The sequence below is a fragment of the Vombatus ursinus genome, unplaced genomic scaffold (genome assembly GCF_900497805.2).
Source record: "Vombatus ursinus unplaced genomic scaffold, bare-nosed wombat genome assembly UNPS02014825.1, whole genome shotgun sequence".
Lineage (NCBI taxonomy): Eukaryota > Metazoa > Chordata > Mammalia > Diprotodontia > Vombatidae > Vombatus > Vombatus ursinus.
Window position 1 is genome coordinate 4,389,428 of NW_020954603.1, and position 23,846 is coordinate 4,413,273.

Sequence of the window (23,846 nt, forward strand, 5' to 3'; positions counted from 1 at the left end):
AAAGAGGCCAAAGTTGATCAGTTCTTTGAAGACCTACAACATCTTCTAGAAATAATACCAAAAAAAGATGTCACATTCATCATAGGGAACTGGAATGCTAAAGTAGGAAATCAAAAGATAACTGGAATAACATTTGGCCCTGCAGTACAAAATGAAGCAGGGAAGAGACTAGCAGAATTTTGTCAAGATAACTTGCTGGTCGTAGCAAACACTCTTTCAACAATCCAAAAGGTGACTCTATACATAGACATCATCAGATAGTCAATATGGAAATCAGATTGATTATATTCTTAAATAAGCAATGCAAAGAAATAGAAGAAAAAAAAGAATGGGAAAGATAAGAGATCTCTTAAAAAAAATTAGAGATATCAAGGGAAAGTTTCAGACAAAAACTGTAGTGACCTAACAGAAGCAGAAGAGACTAAGAAGAGGTGGCAAGCATACACAGAAACACCATACAAGAAAGATCTAAACATCACAGACAAACATGATAACATGGTTACTGATTTAAGCCACACATCCTGGAGAATGAAGTCAAGTGGGCCTTAGGGAACATTGCTAACAATAAGGCTGGTGGAGGTGATGAAATTCCGCGGGGCTATTTAAAACCCTAAAAGATGATGCCATTAAAGTGCTGTACTCAATCTGTCAGCAAATTTGGAAAACTCAACAGCGGTCATTGAATTGGAAAAGATCAGTTTATGTCCCAATCCTAAAGAAGGGAAATGCCAAGGAATATTCAAATTACTGAACAACTGTACTCATTTCACATGCCAGTAAGGTTATGCTTAAGATTCTGCAAGCTAGGCTTCAATGGTATGTGAACAAAAAATTACCAGAAAAGCAGGTTGGTTTTTGAAGGGGCAGAGGAAGTAGAGACTAAATTGCCAACATTTGCTGGATTATAGAGAAAGCAAGGGAGTTAAAAAAAATTCTACTTCTGCTTCATTGACTACACTAAAGCCTTTGATTGTGTGGATCACAACAAATGCGGCAAGTCTTCCAAGAGATGGGAGTACCACATCATCTTATTTGTCTCCTGAGTAATCTGTATGTGGGTCAAGAAGCAGCAGTCAGAACCAAACACGGAACAACTGATTGGTTTAAGATTGAAAATGGAGTATGACAAGGGCCTATATTGTCACCTTATTTATTTAACTTAAGTGCAGAGTACATCATGTGAAATGCCACTCTGAGTGAATCAAAAGCCAGAATTAAGATTGCCAGGAAAGAGAAAACAGATTAAAGTATGTCAGAGCTGGGAGGGTCACCCACCACTTGAGCTTATTAAGTGGGCAGCTAGTTGGCCAGACTTGGAATCAAGAAGACCAGAGTTCAAATCCTGCCTTAGACAATAACTCTGCGACACTGGGCAAATCATTAACCTCTCACAGCCCATTTCCTCATCTATTCAATGGGGCTAATAGCAACTACCTTACAGGGTTTTTGTGAAGATCAAATGAGATAATGTATGTAAAGGGCTTTGTAAACCTTTAAGGCAGGAAAGAAGAAGGCAAAGGAGGAAAGAGAACAAAATGAACATAAGAAAAGGAAGAAAGGAGAGACAGTAAGGAAAAGAACAAGAGGGAAAATGATCAGAAGGGACAGGGAAAGGGAAGCAAGGAAAAAGGGAAGGGATAAAGTAAGAAGATAAGAGAGGGAAGGAGGAGGAAGAAGGAGAGACCAGGGCCAGCGGAGATAAAGCACATGGAGTGGAGAAGCTGGTCTTCCTGTTCACTCTAGGTGGTCTGGCCGTGGGGTTGATGAGGAAAAAAGGCAAGTGAACAGCAGCTGATTTATGTCTGGACAGACCTGGGTCGATAGTGGTGACCGAAGGAGTGGGAGCCAGGTGCACGTCCTCCAGAAACACTCCCAGACCTGAGGGGAGGGGCAAGGTGAGTGCTCTCCCATTCAGCACTGGGGTTGAGGGTGGGGTGCTGTCTGTGGTGATATTCATGGAAGGAAGGGGGACACCAATATTTCAAACTGGCTGAGATAAGCTGAAGCTTTTGGTTTAGAAAAGAAGCCTTAGGAAAGAGAGATCCCTCCTTTCTCTAAGAAGAAAAGTCATGCTCAAACAACTACAATAAGCATCACTGGAGCACGGATGATGGCACCTCGGTCTGCTATCTCCTGAACAGTACTCTGCACGCAGCACCTGATGACGGAGCCTCCGAAAAAAAGCCTCTAATTTTTGGAGAAAAGGCAGACGATGAGAAGCTGCTGCTCCCAGAGGCACAGCCACAGTCTTAACTGAGGAGACAGTATTTTCAGCTGTGCTTCTGAATGGCCTGCTGGTCTGGCTGTAACTTAAGATGACTTTTCCAAATTAGATACTAACCCTGCAGCCACAGATGGTGATTACAAAACAGCACTGTGGAAACTCTAGCAGCTTTTAGGGGGAGACGGACCACCATTTACCCAGCATCTCCCTCCATTCACCAAGATGGGACTGCAAACAGTATTGCCCCACGGATACAAGTTTGCATAAGGGTGGGCCCAACAAATCTGGTCAGGCTCTAGAGTAGTGGTGTCACACTCCAAGAGAAATGGGCCTATTAATCATGCATAAAGATCCTTCCCGGCTGCATACTGACTTAGAAAATTACAAATGAACATTATCTACATTCTATTGTATTTTTATTTTTTAAATTATTTCCTAATGACATTTAACCATTTAAATCTGGTTTGGCTGCACTCTTCACTGGCCCACAAGCTCTGTATTTGACACCTCTGCTCTAGTCACTGCTTCTTAAACTGCAGGTCAGGACCCCACACGAGGTCGTGAAAAATTTGGCAATAATAAAAGGTTTCTGAACATGCAACGACCAAAAATTAATTAAAAATCAAACGTGTAATGAATCCGAGGTGTTTCTGGCAGCACTTGCCTGTGTTGCATTGGGCAACTTCACTGCCACCTTGGTTCTAAACACAAAGCATGCCCGCTATGCACTGCACATGTCCTCAGGTCATGCAATGCCAGGGAATACTGTGAAAGGTGAAAAGGGGTCATGACTGGAAAATGCTGAAGAGCACCCTTGACCATATGGCATCTCAGAGGTGGAAAGGATGTGCAGGTCATCTAGGGCAACCATTACCTGAAAAAAGAAACCTTTCAAAAATACTCCTAATAAGTGGCCATCCAGCTTCTCCTTGAAGACTCCCAGTGATGGAGGGCTCACTACCTGTGAAAGCTGCCCAACCTCTTTTTGGATAGTGTGGATTGTGAAGAAGGTTTTCCTTATGTCAAATTTAAATATGTCTCTATGCAATTTCTCACTGTTCCCAGCTCTGTTCTTTGGGTAAAGGAGAATAAATCCAATCTCTCTCATGCGTAATACTCCTTCAAATAACTGAAGACAGCTATCATTCATGTTCCCCTAAGCCTTCTGTCCCCCAAGATAAAAACACCTAGCTTCTTCAACTGATCCTTCTATGAAATGGTCACCAATCTGCCCCCCCCCATCTTAGTTGGCCTCTGTAGCTATGCCCAATTGATCAATGGACTTCCTAAAATGTAGCAATCTAAACTGGATAATCCAGATACAGTCTGACAAACGCAGAGGGCAGTGGGGTTAGCATCACCCTACTCCTCTCTTAATACAGCCTAAGGTCACCTAAGTTTTATGGGTGGGGAGACAAGTCACACTGTGAACTCAGACTGAGCTCAAGGTCTACTCAGACTCCTAGATCCTTCTCACACAAACTATTTTCTAGCCAAGCTCTCCCCATCCTGTACTTAGGCAGTTGTTTTTTGGTTTGTTGTTGTTTTTTTTTCCACTTAATAGTATTTTATTTTTTCCAATTACATGTAAAGATAGTTTTCAACATTCACTTTTATAAGATTTTGAGTTCCAAATTTTTTCTCCTTCCCTCCCTTCCCCCCTCCCCAAGATGGCATGCAACTGTTATAGGCTATACATGTACAATCATATTAATCATATTTCCACATTAGTCATGTTGTGAAAGAAGAATCAGAACAAAAGGGAAAAATCACAAGAAAGACACAAAAACAAAAAGAAAAAGAGACAGAAAATAATATGCCTCGATTTGCATTCAGACTCCATACTTCTTTCTCTGGATATTCCATCACGAGTATTTTGGAGTTGTCTTAGATCATTGCATTGCTGAGAAGAACTAACTAAGTCTTTCAAAATTGGTCATCGCATAGTGTTGCTGTTACTATGTACAATGTTCTTCTGGTTCTGCTCCCTTGACTCAGCATCAGTTCATGTAAGTCTTTCTAGGTTTTTCTGAAATTTGCCTGCTCATCATTTCTTACAGAACAATAATATTCCATTACATTCATATACCACAATTTGATTCCCCAATTGATGGGCATTCCATCAATTTCCAATTCTTTGCTATCACAAAAAGAGCTGCTATAAATATTTTTGTACATGTGGGTCCTTTTCCCTTTTTTATCATCTCTTTGGGATACAGACCTAGTAGTGGTATTGCTGGATCAAAGGGTATGCACAGTTTTATGGCCTTTTGGGCATAGTTCCAAATTGCTCTCCAGAATGGTCAGATCAGTTCACAACTCCACCAACAATGCATTAGTGTTCCAATTTTCCCATATCTTCTCCAACATTTATCATTTTCCTACCTTGTCATGTTAGCCAATCTGATAGGTGCAATGTGGTACCTCAGCGTTGTTTTGATTTGCATTTCTCTAATCAATAGTAATTGAGAGCATTTTTTATATGACTATAGATAGCTTTAATTTCTTCATCTGAAAACTGCCTGTTCATATTCTTTGATCATTTATCAATTGGGGAATGACTTATATTCTTATAAATTTAACTCAGTTCTTGATATATTTTAGAACTGAGGCCTTTATCAGAGATACTGACTGTAAAAACTGTTTCCCAGCTTTCTGCTTCCCTTCTAATCTTGGTTGCATTGGCTTTGTTCACGCAAAACCTTTTTAATTTAATGTAACAAAATTATCCATTTTGCATTTCATAATGTTCTCTATCTCTTGTTTGGTTATAAATTCTTCCCTTCTCCATAGATCTGACAGGTAAACTACTCCTTGCTCTCCTAACTTGCTTATAATCTCACCCTTTGTGTCTAAATCACATACCCATTTTGACCTTATCTTGGTATATGGTGTAAGATGTTGGTCTATGAGCTGTTTTTGTGACTCATCTTTATATTTATCCACACCAGCCATGGGCCTGCGATTAAGGTCACCTGAAGATCAGTCCTCAATGGCACCTGGTCTCCTCAAAATCAAGGCTGTGAGGGTCTGGAAACAACATTATGTAGAGCACAGCAGGAGTTTTCACCCTGGGGACCTTAGAGTCACTGCAAGGGCTATACCAGACCCCCCCAGTCTCTAAAAGCTACAAAATAGAACCAATTATCTCATTAAATGATGGTATGATAAATTATCACATATACCTTCTATAGACTGAATGTTTAATATATAGACACACATATTATATATGTATATATAATCTATCATTATTTTTCAAATGCATGTAGATGCTGTTATTTAAAAAAACCCAAATTTTAAAAGTTTTGCTGAATTCACAGTAGTTTTATAAACTAGGAAGAGGATTTCTTATCCGGAATAACATAAACAGTGGAAAGACTGCTAGTTTTGGAGTCAGAAGGCCTGGCCTTAGAAACTCACCAGCTACAAGACCAAGGGTAAGTCAGAGGACCCTTTCAGTTTCTTCATCTATAAAATGGGAATAATCACTGGTACTCCCTAAAGCTTTTCTTAGAAGATTCCTCCTATTTCCAGAGTGCTTTCTAGCTCCAATGCGCTCTCTAGGCAGTTTAATATTCATTTGATGGGAATGCCAGTTCCCACGCTTTAGATAAAGTGCCTTCTTCATAGCAGCTCAATGTCTTGTTCCCTGAGGGCAGGAATAAGTCTTCCCCATCACCGTGGGTCCTGAGGGCCTGATCTAATGGCCCTGCATAGAACAGACAGATACCTGACATTTATAAAATAAATGTTTAGATGTCATTCAAGAGAAGATGAATTAAGACACCCATGCCTTAGAAAACTCACACATGTGAGTCTGCAGGTGTAAGCTGAAGAAAAAGGCAATCATTTCCCTGATCATAGGATTTTTCTAGAGAAGAGATCTTGGGATGTAGTCTAACTGCTCCGTTTGACAGAGGTCAAACTTGAGAGTCAGGGAGGTGAGATGCCTTTTTGATATCACACAGGTAGTGCAGAGCACAGCTCGAATTCAAACCCAAGTCTTCTGACTGCAAATCTAGTGCTCTCTCCATTCCATGCCGCCTCCCAAATCTGGACAAGATCTTTACGCCTGGCCTGCGATACTCTACCTTCCCCATGTCTGTCTGTCGAAACTAACAGAGTGTGAGATTACACATGGCAGACATTTTCAAAGGACTGGAAGCAGGCATTTGCTTGCTTTTGTCACAGTCCCAGGACCGAGCACTGCATCCTATACATTAATTATTAAATTCAAATGAATCTCCCCCAAAATGAGTTTATTGAAGGGGCAGTGGAAAGCACAGGCCACAGAGGGAACATAGGACTCTTCACTGGAGATCTAGGCTTGTGGCCCTGTCACTGTTCAGGCACAATCTTCCAAACCAACAAAGAAGGGACTTACTGAGTGTCACATCTAAGAGGCTGGACTCAGTGGCTTCTCAGGCCCCTTCCTGCTCTATGACCCCATGGCAGTATAGAGGAAAGATCAACAGCGTCCCAGTACTCTGAGGTAGATGCTCTGGTCTCCTAATGGCACCTGGAGGGAGCTGCTAAGAGTAACTCAACAAATCAGATCAAACCTAGTACTTCAGTTAAATTACAGGTGCAAAGGTCAGGCGAAACCTACTCACTCATGGGAATCTGGGATTTCTTGATTTGTTTCTTCTCATATCTCTTATCTAAGCAGTTACCAAGTCCCGAGGACTCCGATCAATCAATTCATTGATCAATCAACAAGCACTGATTAAGGGCCTCCTATCTGCCAGACACTGTGCCAGGTGCTGGGGATACAAAGTCGAAGATGAAGTGGCCCCTACCCACACAGATCCTTTACCAGGGAAGAAAACTGAGCACAGCATCCCTTCACCTGTCCCCTCTGCCCTGGTCACAGCCTCGTACAATCCTGGGAGATGGCTCTTTCCTGCCCCCGCTGAGTCTCTCCCTGTCCAATGTGGTCCTCACACTCAGAGAGATCACCTTTCTTAGCGAGAGCTCTGCTCATATCATCCCCCTTCTCAAAGATCTCCGGCTGTCCACAGTGACTACTGAGTAAAGTTCATTCCTCTCTTCCTGGCATTCTAGGCTTTCTACAACTTGGCCCCACCTCATCTTTCTCTTCAAGTACTCCATGCCTGGTATCCTCTTCTCCAAAAATGCCCTAGCCCAGGTAGTGCCTAGGATGCTTCCCTTTTCTTGTCTTTTGATTTCCCATCCTTCCATTAATGCCTGGCTCCAAAGCCCCCTTTTCCAGGAGGCCTCTCCCCCTCCCTAGCTGTGAATGGAGCTCAGCTAACTTTCTGTCAGCTTTTAAGCCTCTCACTGCGTATCACTGCCTATCACAGTTAGACCCACCTGATTATGCCCACATTAAGTGTGTTGGACAAGATGATTTTTGAGGCTCCTTCCAGCTCACAATCACAGGATTCTAAGAATGGCAGCTTTTTTCAGGAGTGTGGGTCCCTGGGAAACACCTCAACACCATACCCTTGAGTTTTTCTGCTTCCCTGGACAATGGGCCCAGTGCAGAGAGCAAGTAGGCATTCCCTTGGAGCGCGGCCAAATTAAGCAAGTTTGGCTGCCTTTTCAAGAAGGCACAGACGAGATCAGAGAGGACGAAGGAGCAAGAAGAGGACATACACCTCCGCTGACCAAACATAAAACTCTCCCACTCACAATACCTCAGGAGCTGCAAGGACTCTGATAAGTGCCCATGTAGCCTTTGCTCAAAGACTTCTATGAGGGTCTGCAAGAACTAATGTTTCAGAAATGACAAGCAAAGAGATATCAGTGGGGTAAGTAAGGCACTTTCTAATAGGCACAGCTGTCTCCAAGGTGCTTTGTTGACAAGGTGGAGCATGTGAAGAGTCTAGGATGCCCAGTGGGCAGGAGGGTGAGCAGGAGGCCTGGAAACCATGTCATATGAGGACTCCTTGAAGGAACAGGACTTTGGATGAGTCTTAGGAGTGACGTGACATTCAAAGAGCTACAGGTGACAGAATCTCAGCGGTCATCTCATAGACCTCAACTTCTCCCCACTCTCTTCTCATTTTGAGATGGAAAGGAAAGACTTACTCTGCCTAGTTCTAGAGGAGAGAGTGAGGGGTTCCTCCCAGGTGGGACAACAACTTGTTAAGGATGGAATAGACGTGATTCCTGCTTTTAGCAGCGTCTGGACCTGATGATGTTGAAAGTGCCTTTCACCTACAGAACTCTAGGAGCTTTGGGATTGTCCTGGTTTACTTCATGCTGGTTGTCCAGCTTCTATGATGCAACCCAACCAATAGCTATGACCCATACAGCTTGACTCTTTCCTTCTTTCTGACCCGTTCAAAAATATTTTAAAAGTGGTTGCTATGTGCCAGGCACTGTGCTAAGCACTGGGGATGCAAGTGAGGCAGTCCCTGCCCTCAAGGAGCTTACGTTCTAATGGCATAATATGAAGAGCAAGGGACTCTTGGCTTCTCTTTGATCTACAGGGCTGGGCCAAACCTGGATCCCATATTCCCTCTGACCTACAGGAACAGACCAACAAACATGGTTCCAAGTTTCCCTCTAATACACAGTGGCCTGGACCAAATATATCTTCTGCCTTTTCTCTCAGGTATAAGACAGAGCCACAGGTCCCTTCTTTCTTGCCTCCCCCTCAGAATGCCAGATCAAAGGAGTTTCCCACCTTCCCTCCGGCCCGCTGAACTTCACAAAATGTGACTTGTGCTTTCTTTTGACTTACGTCTCTCCGGGGAAACGTGCTCAGCAACTTGAACTCATCCCAGGGAAAGCCTTTGGAGGCCACGAAGTCAAAGACAACTCGTAGCTGGCTGCTGGCCAGGAAGCGCCGCTCCAGAAACTCCCCACTGGGCGTTCGGATCCGGAGTTTGCTCACAGGCTCCGTGCTCTCTTCTTTGGGCTCTGGAGGCAGAGACTGCTCCAAGGACAGCCGGATGGCCTGAGAGAAGCAAAAGGGAGGGATGTGACTTCAGCAATAATAGGGAATCCTAGCAGCAGCAGCTGCTGCCATTCAAGGCTCTAACATACTTGTACCTCACAACAGCCTGGAAGTCAGTGATAATGGGATTTTATCCCTATGACTCAGAGCTGATGTGGCTTGGCCATGGTCATAGTTAGGAAATAATGGAACCAGGATTTGAACCGGGATCTGCTCCCTTGGAACTGAGGGCACTCCCCACCACATCAAGGATGTGGGTTAAAAAGGAAGCAGCTTATTTCCATTTTTTCTAGACTGTCAATAGTCCTGATCATGAGCTAGGTCTTGTGCCTGGACTGTGGAACCATGTATTTTTCATTTCTTAATATTAGCCTACAAGACAACTAATTAAAATAAATCCCACCTTTATGACACATATTATTAAAGTGGTTGTTAACTGCATGGAGGGGATAGATAATTTAATTGTTTGACTGAAAGGCTTAGATATTTTTGATTGAGGGGATAGTCATCAAATACTCAGACCCTTCCCTTTCCCAGACAGCATTTAAGTTGTTAGGAACATCTACAAATACGTATGGCTGGAAACTTCACTTTCTATGGGTAGAAAAACCCAAGTAGTTTAAAAATGTCCACCAACAATCATATAGCAAAGTAGAATTAAAATAAACAAAACAGATATCGGGTGTGTGCCCAAAGGGAAATCCTTAGGAAAGTATTGTACTGGACTGGGAATCAAGAAGCACGGAATGTTTATAATGCCTGAAAAGATCTCAGATTTTAGAGTGCTGGAGTTAGAAGGCATCTCAGCATCTAGGGTTAGAGCTGGGAAAACCTCCAAAGGCTTGAAGAAGAAAACGTCTCTCTCAGGTTGGTGTGTTTTTTTTTTTTATCACTGCTGGTAACTGAAGGCGAGGCCTTCAGGAGAGAAAGGTAGATCTGGAAACGCTGACAGCTGGGTAGGAAGGTGCTGAAGAGGTGGAGGGGAGGAGAAGGACATGGGGCTCTGGACCAAAGCTAAAACCGTAAGAATGAGAGAATCCTGGCTAGGGATGGTGTACACACACCAAAGGTGAGAACTCGTCAGAATGTAACTGGGTGAACTTGCATGTCTGATCCAAACTGCTTTAAGCTAAAGAGTAATGAGCCCATCTGTGATTACCAGGCTAGATAGTATAGACAGTGAATACGAGAGGAGACAGAATTCAAGAGAAAAGCTGGCAATAAAACTCATAACTTCATACATCTATACCTAAATGTCTTAACTATAGGTGACCAGGAAGGTAAAATAAAAGATCCTAAACCAAGGAGGTACATTAGACCCTCCAGATATCTTGGAGACTTGGGCTCATACCCATAACAGAAAGAGGACTGGAAGGGCAAACCTTATTCAAAAGTAACAGGACAGGTCAAATGGGGGACCAAGGGACACTGTGACTTCTGTTATTTTTATTTAAAATATTATTTTAGAAAGTTATTAATACCTTCTGTTTTTACATTGCTCCCATTTCCAAACATATCTCTCTTCCTTCCCCTACCCAAAGAGCCATCTTTTGAAACAGAGGGTTTTTAAAAAGAAGAAAAATGAAGTTCAGCAAAACCAACTAATACATCAACTCTATCTGGCAAGATATTAGATATTCCATACTCACAGTCCACCACTTCTGCAAAGAATGGAGTGAGGAACACTTTTTCAACTTTTCTCTAGGGCCAAGCATCTTAGGAATCACAATTACATAACATTCAGTTTCCTTTTTTTTTTCCCTGTTGCTGTTCCTTGTATTTACATGGTTGCAGTTGTATACATCACTTTTTTTTTGGTTTTGCTTGCTTTAACCTGCATCCATTCACCTGTCTTCTCACACTTCTCTGAATTCTTCATATTTATAATTTCTTATAGCCCTTTGATTCTGTTTCAAGGGCTTTTGTAAATAGAATGCAAATAGGTCCTGATCTCAATGAGCTTGCATTCCGCTGCCATAATATACAAGACAGAAACAATTCCTATCCGTAGGAATGCCTCTAATGGGAAGCATCAGCTTCCTAGTGCCACAACCGAAGGGCTCTGCTCAGCTCTCAGGGCCCATTTTAGGAAAGTTGTTGAGAGACTGGAGAACATTCATGGATTGAGAAGGGTCTCAAGATCCTGCCACATGAAACCTGAATGAAGAAGTCAGGGAAGTTTATTTGGAAGATTTGCCTAAGTCTAAGCCTTAGACCCAAATCCCTTAGACTCAAGGGGACAGGGATGAGGACACGGGAGCTATAGCCAAGTATCTGAAGAGCTGCCAAATGGAAAAGGGACTAGGTTGTGCCATTTGGCCTCAGAAGCTGTAAACATTTAGTCCCAAAATCAGGAAAAAGTCCTAACTATCCAAAATTGGAATGGCCTGCCCCAGGAGGGAGTGAATTTCCAGGCACTAGAGATCTTCAATAGAAAGGTTAGAAGACCATTTGTCGGTCAGTCAACAAGCATTTATTTTCTACAATGTGCCAACATATACATATATGCATATTTATATATGTGATAAATGATAAAACAAGGTGTGTGTGTGTGTGTATGTGTGTGTGTGTGTGTGTGCGCGCGCATCTGTGTGTGTGTAAAATAAACTAGAGATAACCTCAGTGGGAAGGCCTTGGGGAAAGGTGTAAGGAAGGGGAGGTGAGAGGGTGGCTGGTGGAGGATGAGACTTTGAAAGGCCTATTTTGAGCTGAGTCTTTAAGGAAGCCAGAGAAGCCAGGAAGTGGAAATGAGGAGAGAGGGCATTCCGGGCATGGGGGACAGTCAGAGAAAAGGCCTGGAGTCAGGAGATGGAGGGTCTTGTGTAAGGAGCAGCACAAAGGCCAGTGTAGCCAGACTGTAGAGTGAGTGGCGGGCACTCTTTTTTTCTTTGTTTGGGTCTTTTTTTTTGGGGGGGGTGAGGCAATTGGGGTTAAGTGACTTGCCCAGGGTCACACAGCTAGTAAGTGTCAAGGCCAGATTTTGAACTCAGGTCCTTCTAACTACAAGGCCGGAGCTCTATCCGCTACACCACTTAGCTGGCCCTGGAGAGCACTCTTAAAGCAACGTACAAAAGCCTTGAAAAGGTAGGAAGGGGCTGGGCTGTGAAGGGCTTTAAAAGCTGAAAAGATCATTTTATATTTGATCATAGAAGTAACAGGGAGCCACTATGTTGCATAGGTATGTTCCAGTGTGGGTCACACTATATAGCACCTAAGGTTCCTTCATGTGATCCTATCCAACATATGTCACACATGAATGGAATCTTTGAACAGGGAATGTCGGGGCTGGGAGGGGCCTCAGAGATCATCACCTATTTTTCCCCAACTCCATTTATTAACACAGAAGGCAATTGCGGCCCTTGGAGGCGCAGGCAGGTGCCGCAGGGCACACCCTTGTGGTTGGGCTCCTGCCACGGGTCCAGCCCCACAGTGCCCTTTGCATAGCTGGTCTGGCCTCTTCCCTAGACCCTCTCTGTCACTGTTTGGGCCCTTCCGCCCACCTTCCTCCAGCACCTGCCTGTCTGTTCTCCTTTCTGTTCTGACATTTCTCTCCCAACTATCACACTGTTTGCCAGCCCTAGCCCCTTACACTCTAGCAGAGTGATTTAGGGGAGCTCAGGAGCCCCTCCTCTTGTTCAGAGAAGGCCCAGTCCAGGCTGCATCAGGCTCCCAGGGTTTGCAGCACAGGGAGATTACAGTTGTAATGCACCCCCAGACACGGGTGAAGGATGGCCAGGGGAGCAAACTCCAGTCAGAATAACCAACAACGGGCTGGACAAAAGGAGGATGTGAGCCCACGAATGGCTCAAGAGGCATATTTCAAAGGCTATCCAGACAAAAAGCCTTTCTGTAACACACCCTGTAGCAAAATGGCTGCTTCCAGGAGGTCCCATGGCACCCAAGTGCTGGGGAACCACTGTTGACAGAGCAAATACTTCATTTCCAATGTGAAGAAAGGACTTGGAATGAGAAGGCTTGGGTTTGAGTCCCTGCTTCAGTACTTAGTACCTCTGCAACCATGGGTACCTTACGACTTCCCTGAGCCTCGGTTTCTTCATCAGTAAAACGGGGATAAGTGTACTTATCCTACCAAACTCTGAGCGTTATTGTGATGAAAAGTCTTCTAGAAATGTGAGGTCTTACTATTGTTGAATGAAAAAATAAATGAAAAATCTTCTTTTCCAGTGGCTTTTATCTGTTATTATCCTTCAAATTGCTTTTAATTTGCCTAAAGCAAGCTTTCACATTGGGTACTGGAATAGGTTTTCAGTAAAAGAATTATTTCTCGGACCCCTTGGCGCTGTGGGACCCTCCAATCAGAAAAGGATGAGAATCTCCAGTAGTTGGTGACAAGGATGGGATCTGCCACAATGGCCTCCCTTTGAAAGATGTAGAGGGTGGGGGTCTCCTGGCCCTCAATTAGCAGCACCAGTGGACAGCGGCACTCTTGCTTGAGGGTCTTAGCCCTTGGGCCTTAGTTAGCTGTGGGCAGGCTCTGGAAACAGCCACGAGCAATAGTGTGGGCTAAAGGGAACTGGACATTCCTCAAATCAAAGCTTCTTTGAGGGGCTTCAACAGATGGGAACCACATAAGCTCCTAGAGCTGGCGAGGACCTGGCCTAGGGCGGTTGCAGTACGAATAGTGAGAAGTCCCCACCGGGCCTTGCTTAGATTTTTGCAACAGGCCTTTAAATGGTTTCCCCCGCACAGCTGTCGAACTAATATTCCTAAAACACAGGGACAACCACATCGCTCTCCTGCGCGTGGAAACTCAAGCCGTTCCCCGCTGCCCCTCTGATAAAATGCACATCCCTCGCTTTGACATTTAAGGCCCTTCCCAGCCTGGCTCCATATTCTCCCCCTCAGGCCACCTATGATTCACCCACATGGCCCTCCTTGTGTTCCCTGGACACCTGTGTCTCTGCCCAGGCTGTCCCCCCGGCATGGAATGATTTCTTTCCTGGAAGCCCTGGCTCTCTTTTAGGCTCCGCTCAGGTGCCTTCTCTAGTTGTTAAGGTTCCCAGTACTCCCAAAGAATCATTTTGCATGTAATTGGCATTTTCTTATAAGACATGGTGAATTCTTCTAGAAGGTAAGCTACTTTCTTATAACCCCAGTGTTTAGCCCATAATAGGAACTAAATCTATGCTTGTTGACAAATTGGTTGATAAGTGATCTCAGTAGACAAAAAAGTCAGTAATACTGAGGGTGGCCAACTCTCCTTCAACATAAAAACAATTTTGAGCCTAATTTAAGGGGTGCCCAAAATACCTCCAAGTGGCTATGTCTGAGGAAAAAGACAGTGAGCCCAGGGATAAAGGGAATGAAACCAGAAAAGGAGAGCCTAAACTGAAGACTAGGCCCGGCTTTCCAAATGCTCCAGAGGAGGGTGGAGGCCCCCTCCTCTGCTCGGACCCTCTGGATTCCCTGAGGCACCATGTCCAGAGGGAGGACCGCACAGCTCAGGATACCTACCTCCCGCTCCTCTTCCTGTTCTTTCCGCATCTGCTCCAAACGGGACTGTTCAGCGACTTCTCTCTCATGGGCTTCCCTCTGTTAGGAAGAGAAACATGGTATTACAAAACTCTGTGGGGGCCCCAGCAGCAGGAACACTGGCCGTGGGGTGGAAACAGGGCCAAGGTCAACCTGTGCTGAAAGGCCTTCAATGCCTCTCTGGGGCCCCAGTCGCCCAGGGTCCTTACGCTCCCCTCACTTCCTGTATTCGAGGCTCCAGTCACTGTAACAGGGACACCAGGAACTTCCTGCCTCTCCACCTTTACCTCCCAGTAGATTTCCTTTGCCTTGCCTGCTTCATGACAATCAGGGATTGTGGCTCTAGTGTTGAAAAGGGCCCCAGAGGTCATCTAGCCCAAGCCCTCACTTGACAGATGAGGGCATCGAGGCCCAAAGGGGGAAGAGGCTTGGCTCAATGTCACGAAATCTCTGACCTGGATCACTTCCAATCTCCAGAGCCACGTCAGCGCCTGGCAGCAGCTCCACGTGGTCTCTAGGCCCCAGCGACCTTTTCACACCTTGTCCCCTTGTTGTGACCTGCTCTAGGTTCTGAGGGTCTCTACGATCTCACAGGAGAGAGCTTTACCCTCTCTATGCCCCAACTTCCTTGTCTATTCAATGGGGACAGAGACCTCAGAGGGTTATGGTAAATGTAAAATGTTTTGCAGACCTTAAAGTGCTACAAAAATGCCCATTATTATCGACTAAACGGTGTGGTTCTCAGGCGGGGGCCCATGTATAATACTACACATACATTTAGCTAAGTACTGAAGATTCCCACAATCCCTCTGAGCTTTTCCTTTGCCAAACTATGGCATGAACACCGTGTCTTTTTTCATTGTCTTTGCCTCCTGGGACTGGGGTGTCCCAGGACTGGATGCAAAGTGCATCTTGGCCTTTAAAGTACTCGGCAAAGGTCTGTGAGGATGAGGATGGAGGAGGATGGAAGCCTGAGGGGTGGGAAGAGGGGAGGAGGGGCCAGTTCTCTGAAGGCAGAGTTCTCTATCCTGGTCGTCTTCTTCCCACAGTGCCAGTATGGAAGCCAGGCCAAAAGCTTGGATGGGAGCTGCGCTGACTCCTTTACAGTGATGGTACTAGAGATGAGTTCCACCGTACACAATGGGCTTAGAGTCCAGCACCAAATAGTAACTAAACCTTAGGCTGGTCCACTAGAAAAAGCCTGCTGTCTCTTAGGTATTACTTCTGTAAAGATGAGAGAGAAAGAGAAAGAGGGAGACAGAGAGAGAGAGAGAGAGAGAGAGAGGGAGAGAAGGGAGAGACAGGAGAGAGAGAATATATACATATACTAATTGTACCAAGCCCCGGAAAACTACAGTTTCCTTGGTAAGACTGGCCTGATTATCTGTACTATAAAGACAAAGTGAATGAAAAATACACATTCCTCAGAGGATGACATGCAGCCTATTAGTGTGCATACCCTGAAAGGTATTGCATATGGGGAATGTGGTGGGCTGGCAGAAATTCAGTTCAAGTCAGTAAGCATTTACTATGTGCCTGGTACATGCCACGATACAGAGACAAATATGAAAAAAGAATCTTGCCCTCGAGGAGTTCATATTCAATTGGGGAACAAAAGAGGTAAATGCAAAATCTATACAAAGTAAATTTTAAGGGATGAGCTTGATCTAAAAAACAGGACTTACAGTCCAAGGGCCTGGATTTGAATTCCTCCTTTGCTACTAACTACATTATGACCTTGGGTAAGTCATTTGCCTTCACTAGTCATTTCATAAATCTATAAAACAAAGAAGCTGGACTAGAGGGATTTAGAGCTTTTTGGATAGCTATAAGATTTAGACAATGAAAGAACTCTTGGAAATCAATATGCTTTTCCCTCCACACACTCCACCCTTTAGTACACACACCTTGGCTCTGTCAGCTTCTAGTGAAAGACGATAAGCCTCGTCCTGCTCTCTCTTCATGTTTTCTCGTGCTTCACGCTCATCCTGGAAGAGAAAGCACAGGACAGATAAGAGACAAAGAGCCCCTACCACACTGGCACTTTGGGGGAATCTGATGGGGCTCAATGAGTAACAGTAACTTTGTTTTTATTTTTTAAGTAAAATCTTTTTAATTAACAAACATTTGTTTTCTTCCCCTCCCACCTCTCCCCTGTCAAAAAAAAAAAAAAAAGAAAAAGAAAAAACAAGCTTGTAAAAATATTCATAGTCAAGTAAAACACATTCCCACAGTGGCCATAAACAACACCGGTGAGACGTGTGACACAGGAAACGTGAAGCCAGACTTGCATCATAGGATCTCAGCTCTTCAGCAACAGAAGCCCAGGGAAGTTAGATGCTGTCTCAAGCTCACACATTTAGAGCACATACTGACTGCACCCTAGGCAAATGCTTCTCTCAGCTTTTCAGGCAATGCACTAAGAAGGTTGTTCAGAGAAGGTACAGATCAATTGGGAGTGGGGGTGGGTGTTCCTTATGGGGCAGTTCCCTGTATCAGTGAAACCACAGGTCTACTATGCCAGTATCATGACTTTAAAGCCCTTATATGTAAGTCATTGCACAGAAGGGGGTACTTTCAAGATGATACTCTCTTATGTAACAAAAATTAAGGGAGAACTAGACCATTCAGGAAGTGCTTTCATTGAGGTCAACTCTGTTTACAGGTAAGTATGAATGAATGGCCTGCCATTATGCTGTTATGCCCATATGCCCAATTGAGGTTCTTTTCAATCTACACAGCTGAAGTCCTTTCATTGAGAACATGTTCTATTGATGTTATGATTGTATGGCCATGTAACCAATCCCCATGAGTTAACAAAAGTATTATAAATAAACAACTTGAGTTTAAAATAGACTACTGTAGGTACTGAGATGAGTGGTGACTGGGATGGCTTTGCCACTGAATGGGCAGAGCATCTGTCACCTGCTGCCCAGACAAAGGAGTGCCCCCTGAACTTGGCCAGGAGGGATGCTTTTATCATTTTCATCCCATTTCCCTGGCTCCGCAGACAGCGACAAAATGAAACGAGTGAACATTCAGGATGTGTAGAACCAAACGTGTTCTGCCAGTTCCTTCTCCCTGAGATGCCTTTTCCTCTACCTCTCTCTCTCTCTCTCTCTCTCTCTTTACTTACCAATATCCTCCCTGTCCGTCACAGAGTACACTGTCAGAGCTGGCCTCTGTCTACTCCTGAACTAGCATGGTGACCACAACCTGCCCTCCTAATCTGAGGTCATCCTCATCTTTGTGTTCCAGGTACTGGGCATAGGGCCTGGCACACAGGAGTAGGTCAATAAATACCCCAGAGAATGACAGACTTTCAAAACTGGAAGGAAGGAATATTTTGAGGCTCTCTCCTTCAATCTGCCTCCAAACCAAGAATCCTCTCTAGTGTATGCTCAACCAGTGGCCATACAGCCTTTGACAGATGGTCTCTAATGGAAGGGAGGAAGAAGAGAAATCTGTTCTCTTTAGTTATTAAGAAGTTTAAAAAAATCCAGATGAAAAATATATCTCTTAGAAACTTCTCTCATTTCTGCCCTTGGAGGCCAAGCACATATTTAAAAAAAAAAAAGACATGTATAGCAGATGGAAACAGAAGCAAGGGCAAATAATGAAGGATGAATATAAAAAAATCAGTACAGTTCAGACTGTATTAAAGCCAAGTCCAGAAGCAGCTGAGGCTAGTAAGGAATGCTACGTAAACCAAACAGGGTTCTTGCCCCTTAAAGCTGTGCTAAGAAAGAGGGAAGATGAAAGAAGGGCTAAAGCTGCTGCTTGGGGGGTAGGAGACAATAATAAAAGATGGCAGAGGGAAGGCAGAACTACTAATTTCTTACTTATGATAAAGTAGGAGATGGCAAGAGAACTTCTAGCTGACCTCAGCAAGATTCAGTACTAGCTTTGGAAGAACTACATACTGATCAAGAATCACTGATCAAGACCCAGTTAATGGCATTGGAGAGACACTATCAGTCATGTTGAAAAAATGATAGAGAATGGAAATGTGGGTTCAGAACTAAAGATGATTAAATTTATCCCAATTTCCAAAAAAGTAACAAAGTAGATTCTTCAAACTTTAAGCTCAATAAACTTGAATTTGATTCTCAGCAAACTTCTAGGACATATAAAAGAAAGGCTTAAGAGAATTTGGAAAGGGAAGCAGCTGATCACCAAAAGCCAGCACGACTTCATCAAAAACAAGGCTGGCTTTAATTTTTACTTGAATATGAAACAGGTAGAAGAGAGGAATACCGCAGACATAATACACCTGGATTTTAATTTTTGGCATTTGACAAAGTAGGTCCCATCTTTGCAGGCAAGGCAGAGAGTTATGCTAGATGACAATGGAGTTAGGAAGACTCAGAAGTGGTCAAATGTCCGGCTGTGAATAGAAGTCACACATGGATTGCTGTTGTCTAGTTGTTCCGGTTGTGTCTGACTCTCCATGACCCCATCCGGGGTTTTCTTGGCCAGGATACTGAAGTGGCTGACCATTCTCTTCTCCGCTCACTCTACAGATGAGGAAACTGAGGCAAACAGGGCGAAGTGATTGCCCAGGGTCACAAGGCTGGGAAGTCTTCCTGACTCCAGGCCTGGCGCTCTATCCACTGCGTCACCTCACCGTCCAATAAATGGGTATGTGTCTCCAATGATACGCCTCGTCCTTGGTTCTGCTCTGTTCAATATTTTTGCTAAATTTTTATCACTGACTTGAGAAACAGCTACAGCTAAGTAGAAAACAAGAGGTTTTGATTCAGAAAACTGAACTTCAAACCTGGGCTTTGATATTTGCTCTATAATGGGCTTAGGCAAGCCTGTTCTTCATTTACCCAATTTGTAAAATGGGTTTTTACTACCTACCTCACAGGGCAGTGAGGAGACTGATTTTTAAACCTGAAAGGCATACACAAGTTTAAGTTGTCAATGGGTGAAGGAAGAGATGGCGTGATTATTCTTGGCAGATGACATAAAGCTGAGAGAGATAGGCAATACGTTGTAAGACAGTAAGGATTTCAAAGAATTTCAAGAAAACTAGAGGGATGGAACAAATTTAATAGGACACAACTAATTAGAAGCAAATGCAAAGTCCTACAATTGTGTTTTAAAAAAAAAGTCAATTGCCCAGCTAAGAATTGGAGGTTGAGAAAATGACCATCAATTGGGGAATGGCTGAATAAAATGTGGTATATGATTGTAACGGAATATTATTGTGCTGTAAGAAATGACAAGCAGGACGATTTCAGAAAAAAACAGGAAAGAATTACATGAACCGATACAAAGTGAAATGAGCAGAACCAGAAGAACATTTACACAGCAACAGCAGTATCATATGAAGAGCTGTGAATGACTTTGCTATTTTCAGCAATACAATGATCCAATGCAGTCTCAAAGGAGTCATGATGAAAAATGCTATCCACTTCCAGAGAAAGTACTGATGTCGTCTGAATACAGACCAAATCACACTATTTTTCACTTTCCTTTTTTTTCAGCTTTCTTGCACAAAATGACTAACATGGAAATGTTTTACATGATTGCACATGTATAACCTATATCAGACTGCTTACCCTCTCAGGGAGGGAGGAGGGAAGGGAAGGAGGGATAGAACTTGGAGCTCAAAACTTAAAAAAAAATGTTAAAAATTGTTTTTATATGTAATGGGGGAAAGTAAAATACTATTTACAACGATTTTTAAAAAATCAGTTGCCCAGGAATAGAAGGAAGAGGCATCAGTAGATAAAAGCTCGTATGGAAAAGAGCTTTATGGAAGTCTTAATGTACTGCAAGCTGAACATGAGTCAATAGCTGGATTTGTTGGTGGACAAAAAAAAGCTAAGGTGATTTTAGACTTCATTAATGGACTTGTGGTGTACTGAACAAGGGAAGTGACAGTCCTATTGTGGGAGATGAAATCAGAAGGAAAACCCATTCTGACGCTTTCATTTAAAAGAGGAAGGAACTAAGATCCAGGGAAGAGAAACGAGGTCACACAGGAAGTAGATGGCAGAGCTGCGATGTGAAGTTATGCCTCTTAGTTCTAACTGCACGAGCCCACAAGTGGAGACTGAGGCTTTTCCCCTCTTTAGACATGGGCGCGATCACTCCGTACTTCTGCGATGGGATGTTAGTAGGCCAAGCTTATTCTAGACCTCGGGCCTGGTCTTTCTTCCCCTTACTTTGCTTGAACAAACTAGTTTTCAGGAACACAGGTGAGCCTTTAAGGGTGGCGTTAGTCATACCCTTAGCTTGTGTTCTTTGCACTTTATACAAGTGACCCATCTTTCCCTCCACGGAAGAAGAGACAAAAACCACTAGAGTCCTTTCTACCAACAAGGCCAACTTTCCCTGGGCCAAAAAATGGCAAACAGATAAAGGAGGGAAATGTTGGGGTGGGGGAGAGGAAAATTCAGCTTTACTGGGGGGGGATGGCAAAGCTTAGAGTTTGATGACACTGGTTCATCGTAGCATCTGAGGGGGAGGATTCCGTTGAGTCTTGGTGATGGAGAAGCTGCTTTATCTCCCTGGCTGTCAGTAGCAATGGGAAGGCTTTTTTGTTTTAAAAAAATCTTCTTTACTTTTGGTGATCGTTTGATACTGGTCTCTTCTTTATTCAACCCTTCCTGGAGAATCTCTTTGCTGACGGCTCCTCTGGATCCCATCAACATTCACAGAACCAGAGAAGCATATACGCCAACTGTTCTCTGGAAGGGCCCTGGGCAGCCACCTTGCCTGGGCCTCTCCACAATATGCCTGCGTAGGGGCCACCCCGCGTCCACATGACTATCTCCAGTGAGGGGTACCCATACTGTTCCTCGGAGGATGAGATAGCTGCTTCAGTTTCAGAGTTTGGCTTTCTTCCTCCTCTTTGCTTGGCCCTAAGTGGTTAGCATTCCTTCGCTTCTTTCTCCACCCATCCCACCTTCAGACACAGGGCAAGACATCCCTTTTGCCTCTTCTGATGACGCAACTGCTTTGTTTTTACATTGAAGCACTTCTGATACTCTTCCAGATAACTGGGGAATGGAGAGTCCCTCCTCAAACCCCTTCACCATCTCTTCTACGAGGAAGAACAGTCTGGCTATGATGAAAACACAAACTATCTTTTTTTCTCAGGTCATTGCAAAATTTGCCTTGCTCTCCCTACTACCTGGACATTAGCTTCTCAGTCCTTGTCGTCTTCTGGGCGAGTCACATCCCTGAAGAACCACTGCTGCAAACTATTTTAACTTCCAGAGAAGGCAAGCTTTTTTTTACATATACTACTCTGCCAAATCTTCCTAGAAGAGATGAGTTCACTGAATTGTTCATTATCTGTCCAAGTGATTAAATCTACTATATGGGAACATGGTGGTGCTGTGAACAGAAACAGAGAATTGAGAAAGGGGAAGGGGTTTTGTTTTGGCTGTGTTGAGACTGAGGGCAGTCTATAGGGCATTAATTGAAAATGACCACTGGGCAGTGGTTGGGAATGTACACTTGGGGCTCAGGAGTCTGGGCCTAGATGTATACATTATACCAAAGACTTCACATTTGTCTTCACTAAATTTCATCTCCCTAGATTCATCTCAATGTTAGCGTCAGTGAATGTCTTTTGGGATCCTGGCTTTGTTGTCCGGTGATCCCTCTCCCCTTTTACCCTTTGTAAAATGGATAAGCAGCCAACCAGGCCTTAACCCAAGCCACTGATTAAAGCATAAACGTCTCAGGGCTATCAGTACTTGCGTTCCTCCACTAAACACTTTACATCCCAAGGACTCCTTTCTCCCTCCTACTAACATCTACCTTATAACAATGAAGTAGTAAGTGAAGCAAAACAAACCAAAACACCAGCTGCTTCTGACATCATCCGTCTCATCTTGCACTATAGCTTCACATCTCTCTTTTAAGACATTGGAGCAGACCCAGGTATGTTCATGAGAACATACACGTGCTGATTAAGTAACGTGTGCCAGGCACTGTGCTAGGCACTGGGGGGAGGGGGGAAGAGAAGAGAGAATAAAACTGCCCCCTCTTTCAAGAAACATTGCATTGGAGGAAAGAATTCGTATGTAGAAATAGATACAAAGTGACTGGAAGGAGATCCCGGTAAATGCAGATCAGGAAGAGCCTTGTTTAGGTGATGCTCAAGGTGAGCTTTGCAGGAAGGTGAAGATGCAGTGCATTACAGGCAGAAGGTCAGTTTGTGCAGCCAGGCACACGGAAAAGAGACAGTGCATCACATAGAAGGGAAAGCAAGCTGACCAGCTGGGGGAACGTAGAATATGTGAAGGGGAATGATGTATGATCTGCCTGGAAAGTTAAGCTGAAGCCAGACTGGGAAGGGCTTTTATGTCATTTTCTGACATTTATGTCAAATTAGAAGAGTTTGCATTTTATCCTAAAGGCAACGAGCACCCACTGGAGCTCACTGAGCAGGAGAGTAATCTGATCAGACCCATGCATTAGGAAAATCACTTTGTCGGCTACACGTATAGAGCATGGACTGAAGTGGAAGAGGTAAGAGTCAGGAGACCAAGTAAGGTGCCATAGGAAAGAGGTGCTGAGGGCCTCACCGGCAGCAGGAGCTGCTGGAGAGCAGACTGAGGATCGATGGGAGAGATGCCAAGAAGGTAGAATAGAAAAGACTTGGCAATGGAATAGGTGAAGGTGAATGAGGATGACTCTAAGGTTACAAGCTGGGATGACTAAATGGGTGTGGTGATGTCCTAAACAGAAATAGGGAATTGATGAAGAGAAGTAGTTTTTTGGGGGGGAGGTAGTTTAAGGATAAGGTGCCTATGGGAAATTCAATTGGAAATATCCAATTCAGCAGCTGGAGATGTGGCACTGGAAGGCATCGAGGAGAGGGACAGGGCTGGAGTGTAGATCTGAGAGTCATCTGTACAGAGAATATAAACGAAACTGAATAGAGTTGGTAAGTTTACTGAGAGAGAAGGTGTAATTAGAAAAGAGGGCCCAGGACAGAGCCCTTGGATGACTGATTGTTAGAAGGTGGGACATAGATGACAGCTGAGCAAGAGACTGAGAAACAGCAGCCAGATGGGCAGGGGGAGAACCATGAGAGAGCAATGTCATAAAAACTCTGGGAGAAGAGAGCATCTGGGAGACAGCGGTCACCAGTGTCCCAACTGCAGACACATCAAGGATGAGGGATGGCAGAAGACAAAAGGATCTGGCCACTAAGAGATCACCAGTGAC

The 23,846-nt window shown here is 44.0% G+C and overlaps 1 protein-coding gene across 1 annotated transcript in view; it reads right to left on the reverse strand.

Annotated features, from left to right (window-relative positions):
* The window catches only part of FAF1 (Fas associated factor 1), a 427,400-nt gene that overhangs the window by 32,796 nt on the left and 370,758 nt on the right, over positions 1–23,846 (reverse strand). Inside the window, exons 16-18 of the mRNA XM_027837985.1 lie at positions 16,553–16,633; positions 14,628–14,705; positions 8,937–9,152 (exon numbers count right to left, since the gene is read on the reverse strand). Of these exons, the coding sequence (XP_027693786.1) occupies positions 8,937–9,152; positions 14,628–14,705; positions 16,553–16,633 (375 nt within the window). The remainder of the gene's footprint in view (positions 1–8,936; positions 9,153–14,627; positions 14,706–16,552; positions 16,634–23,846) is intronic.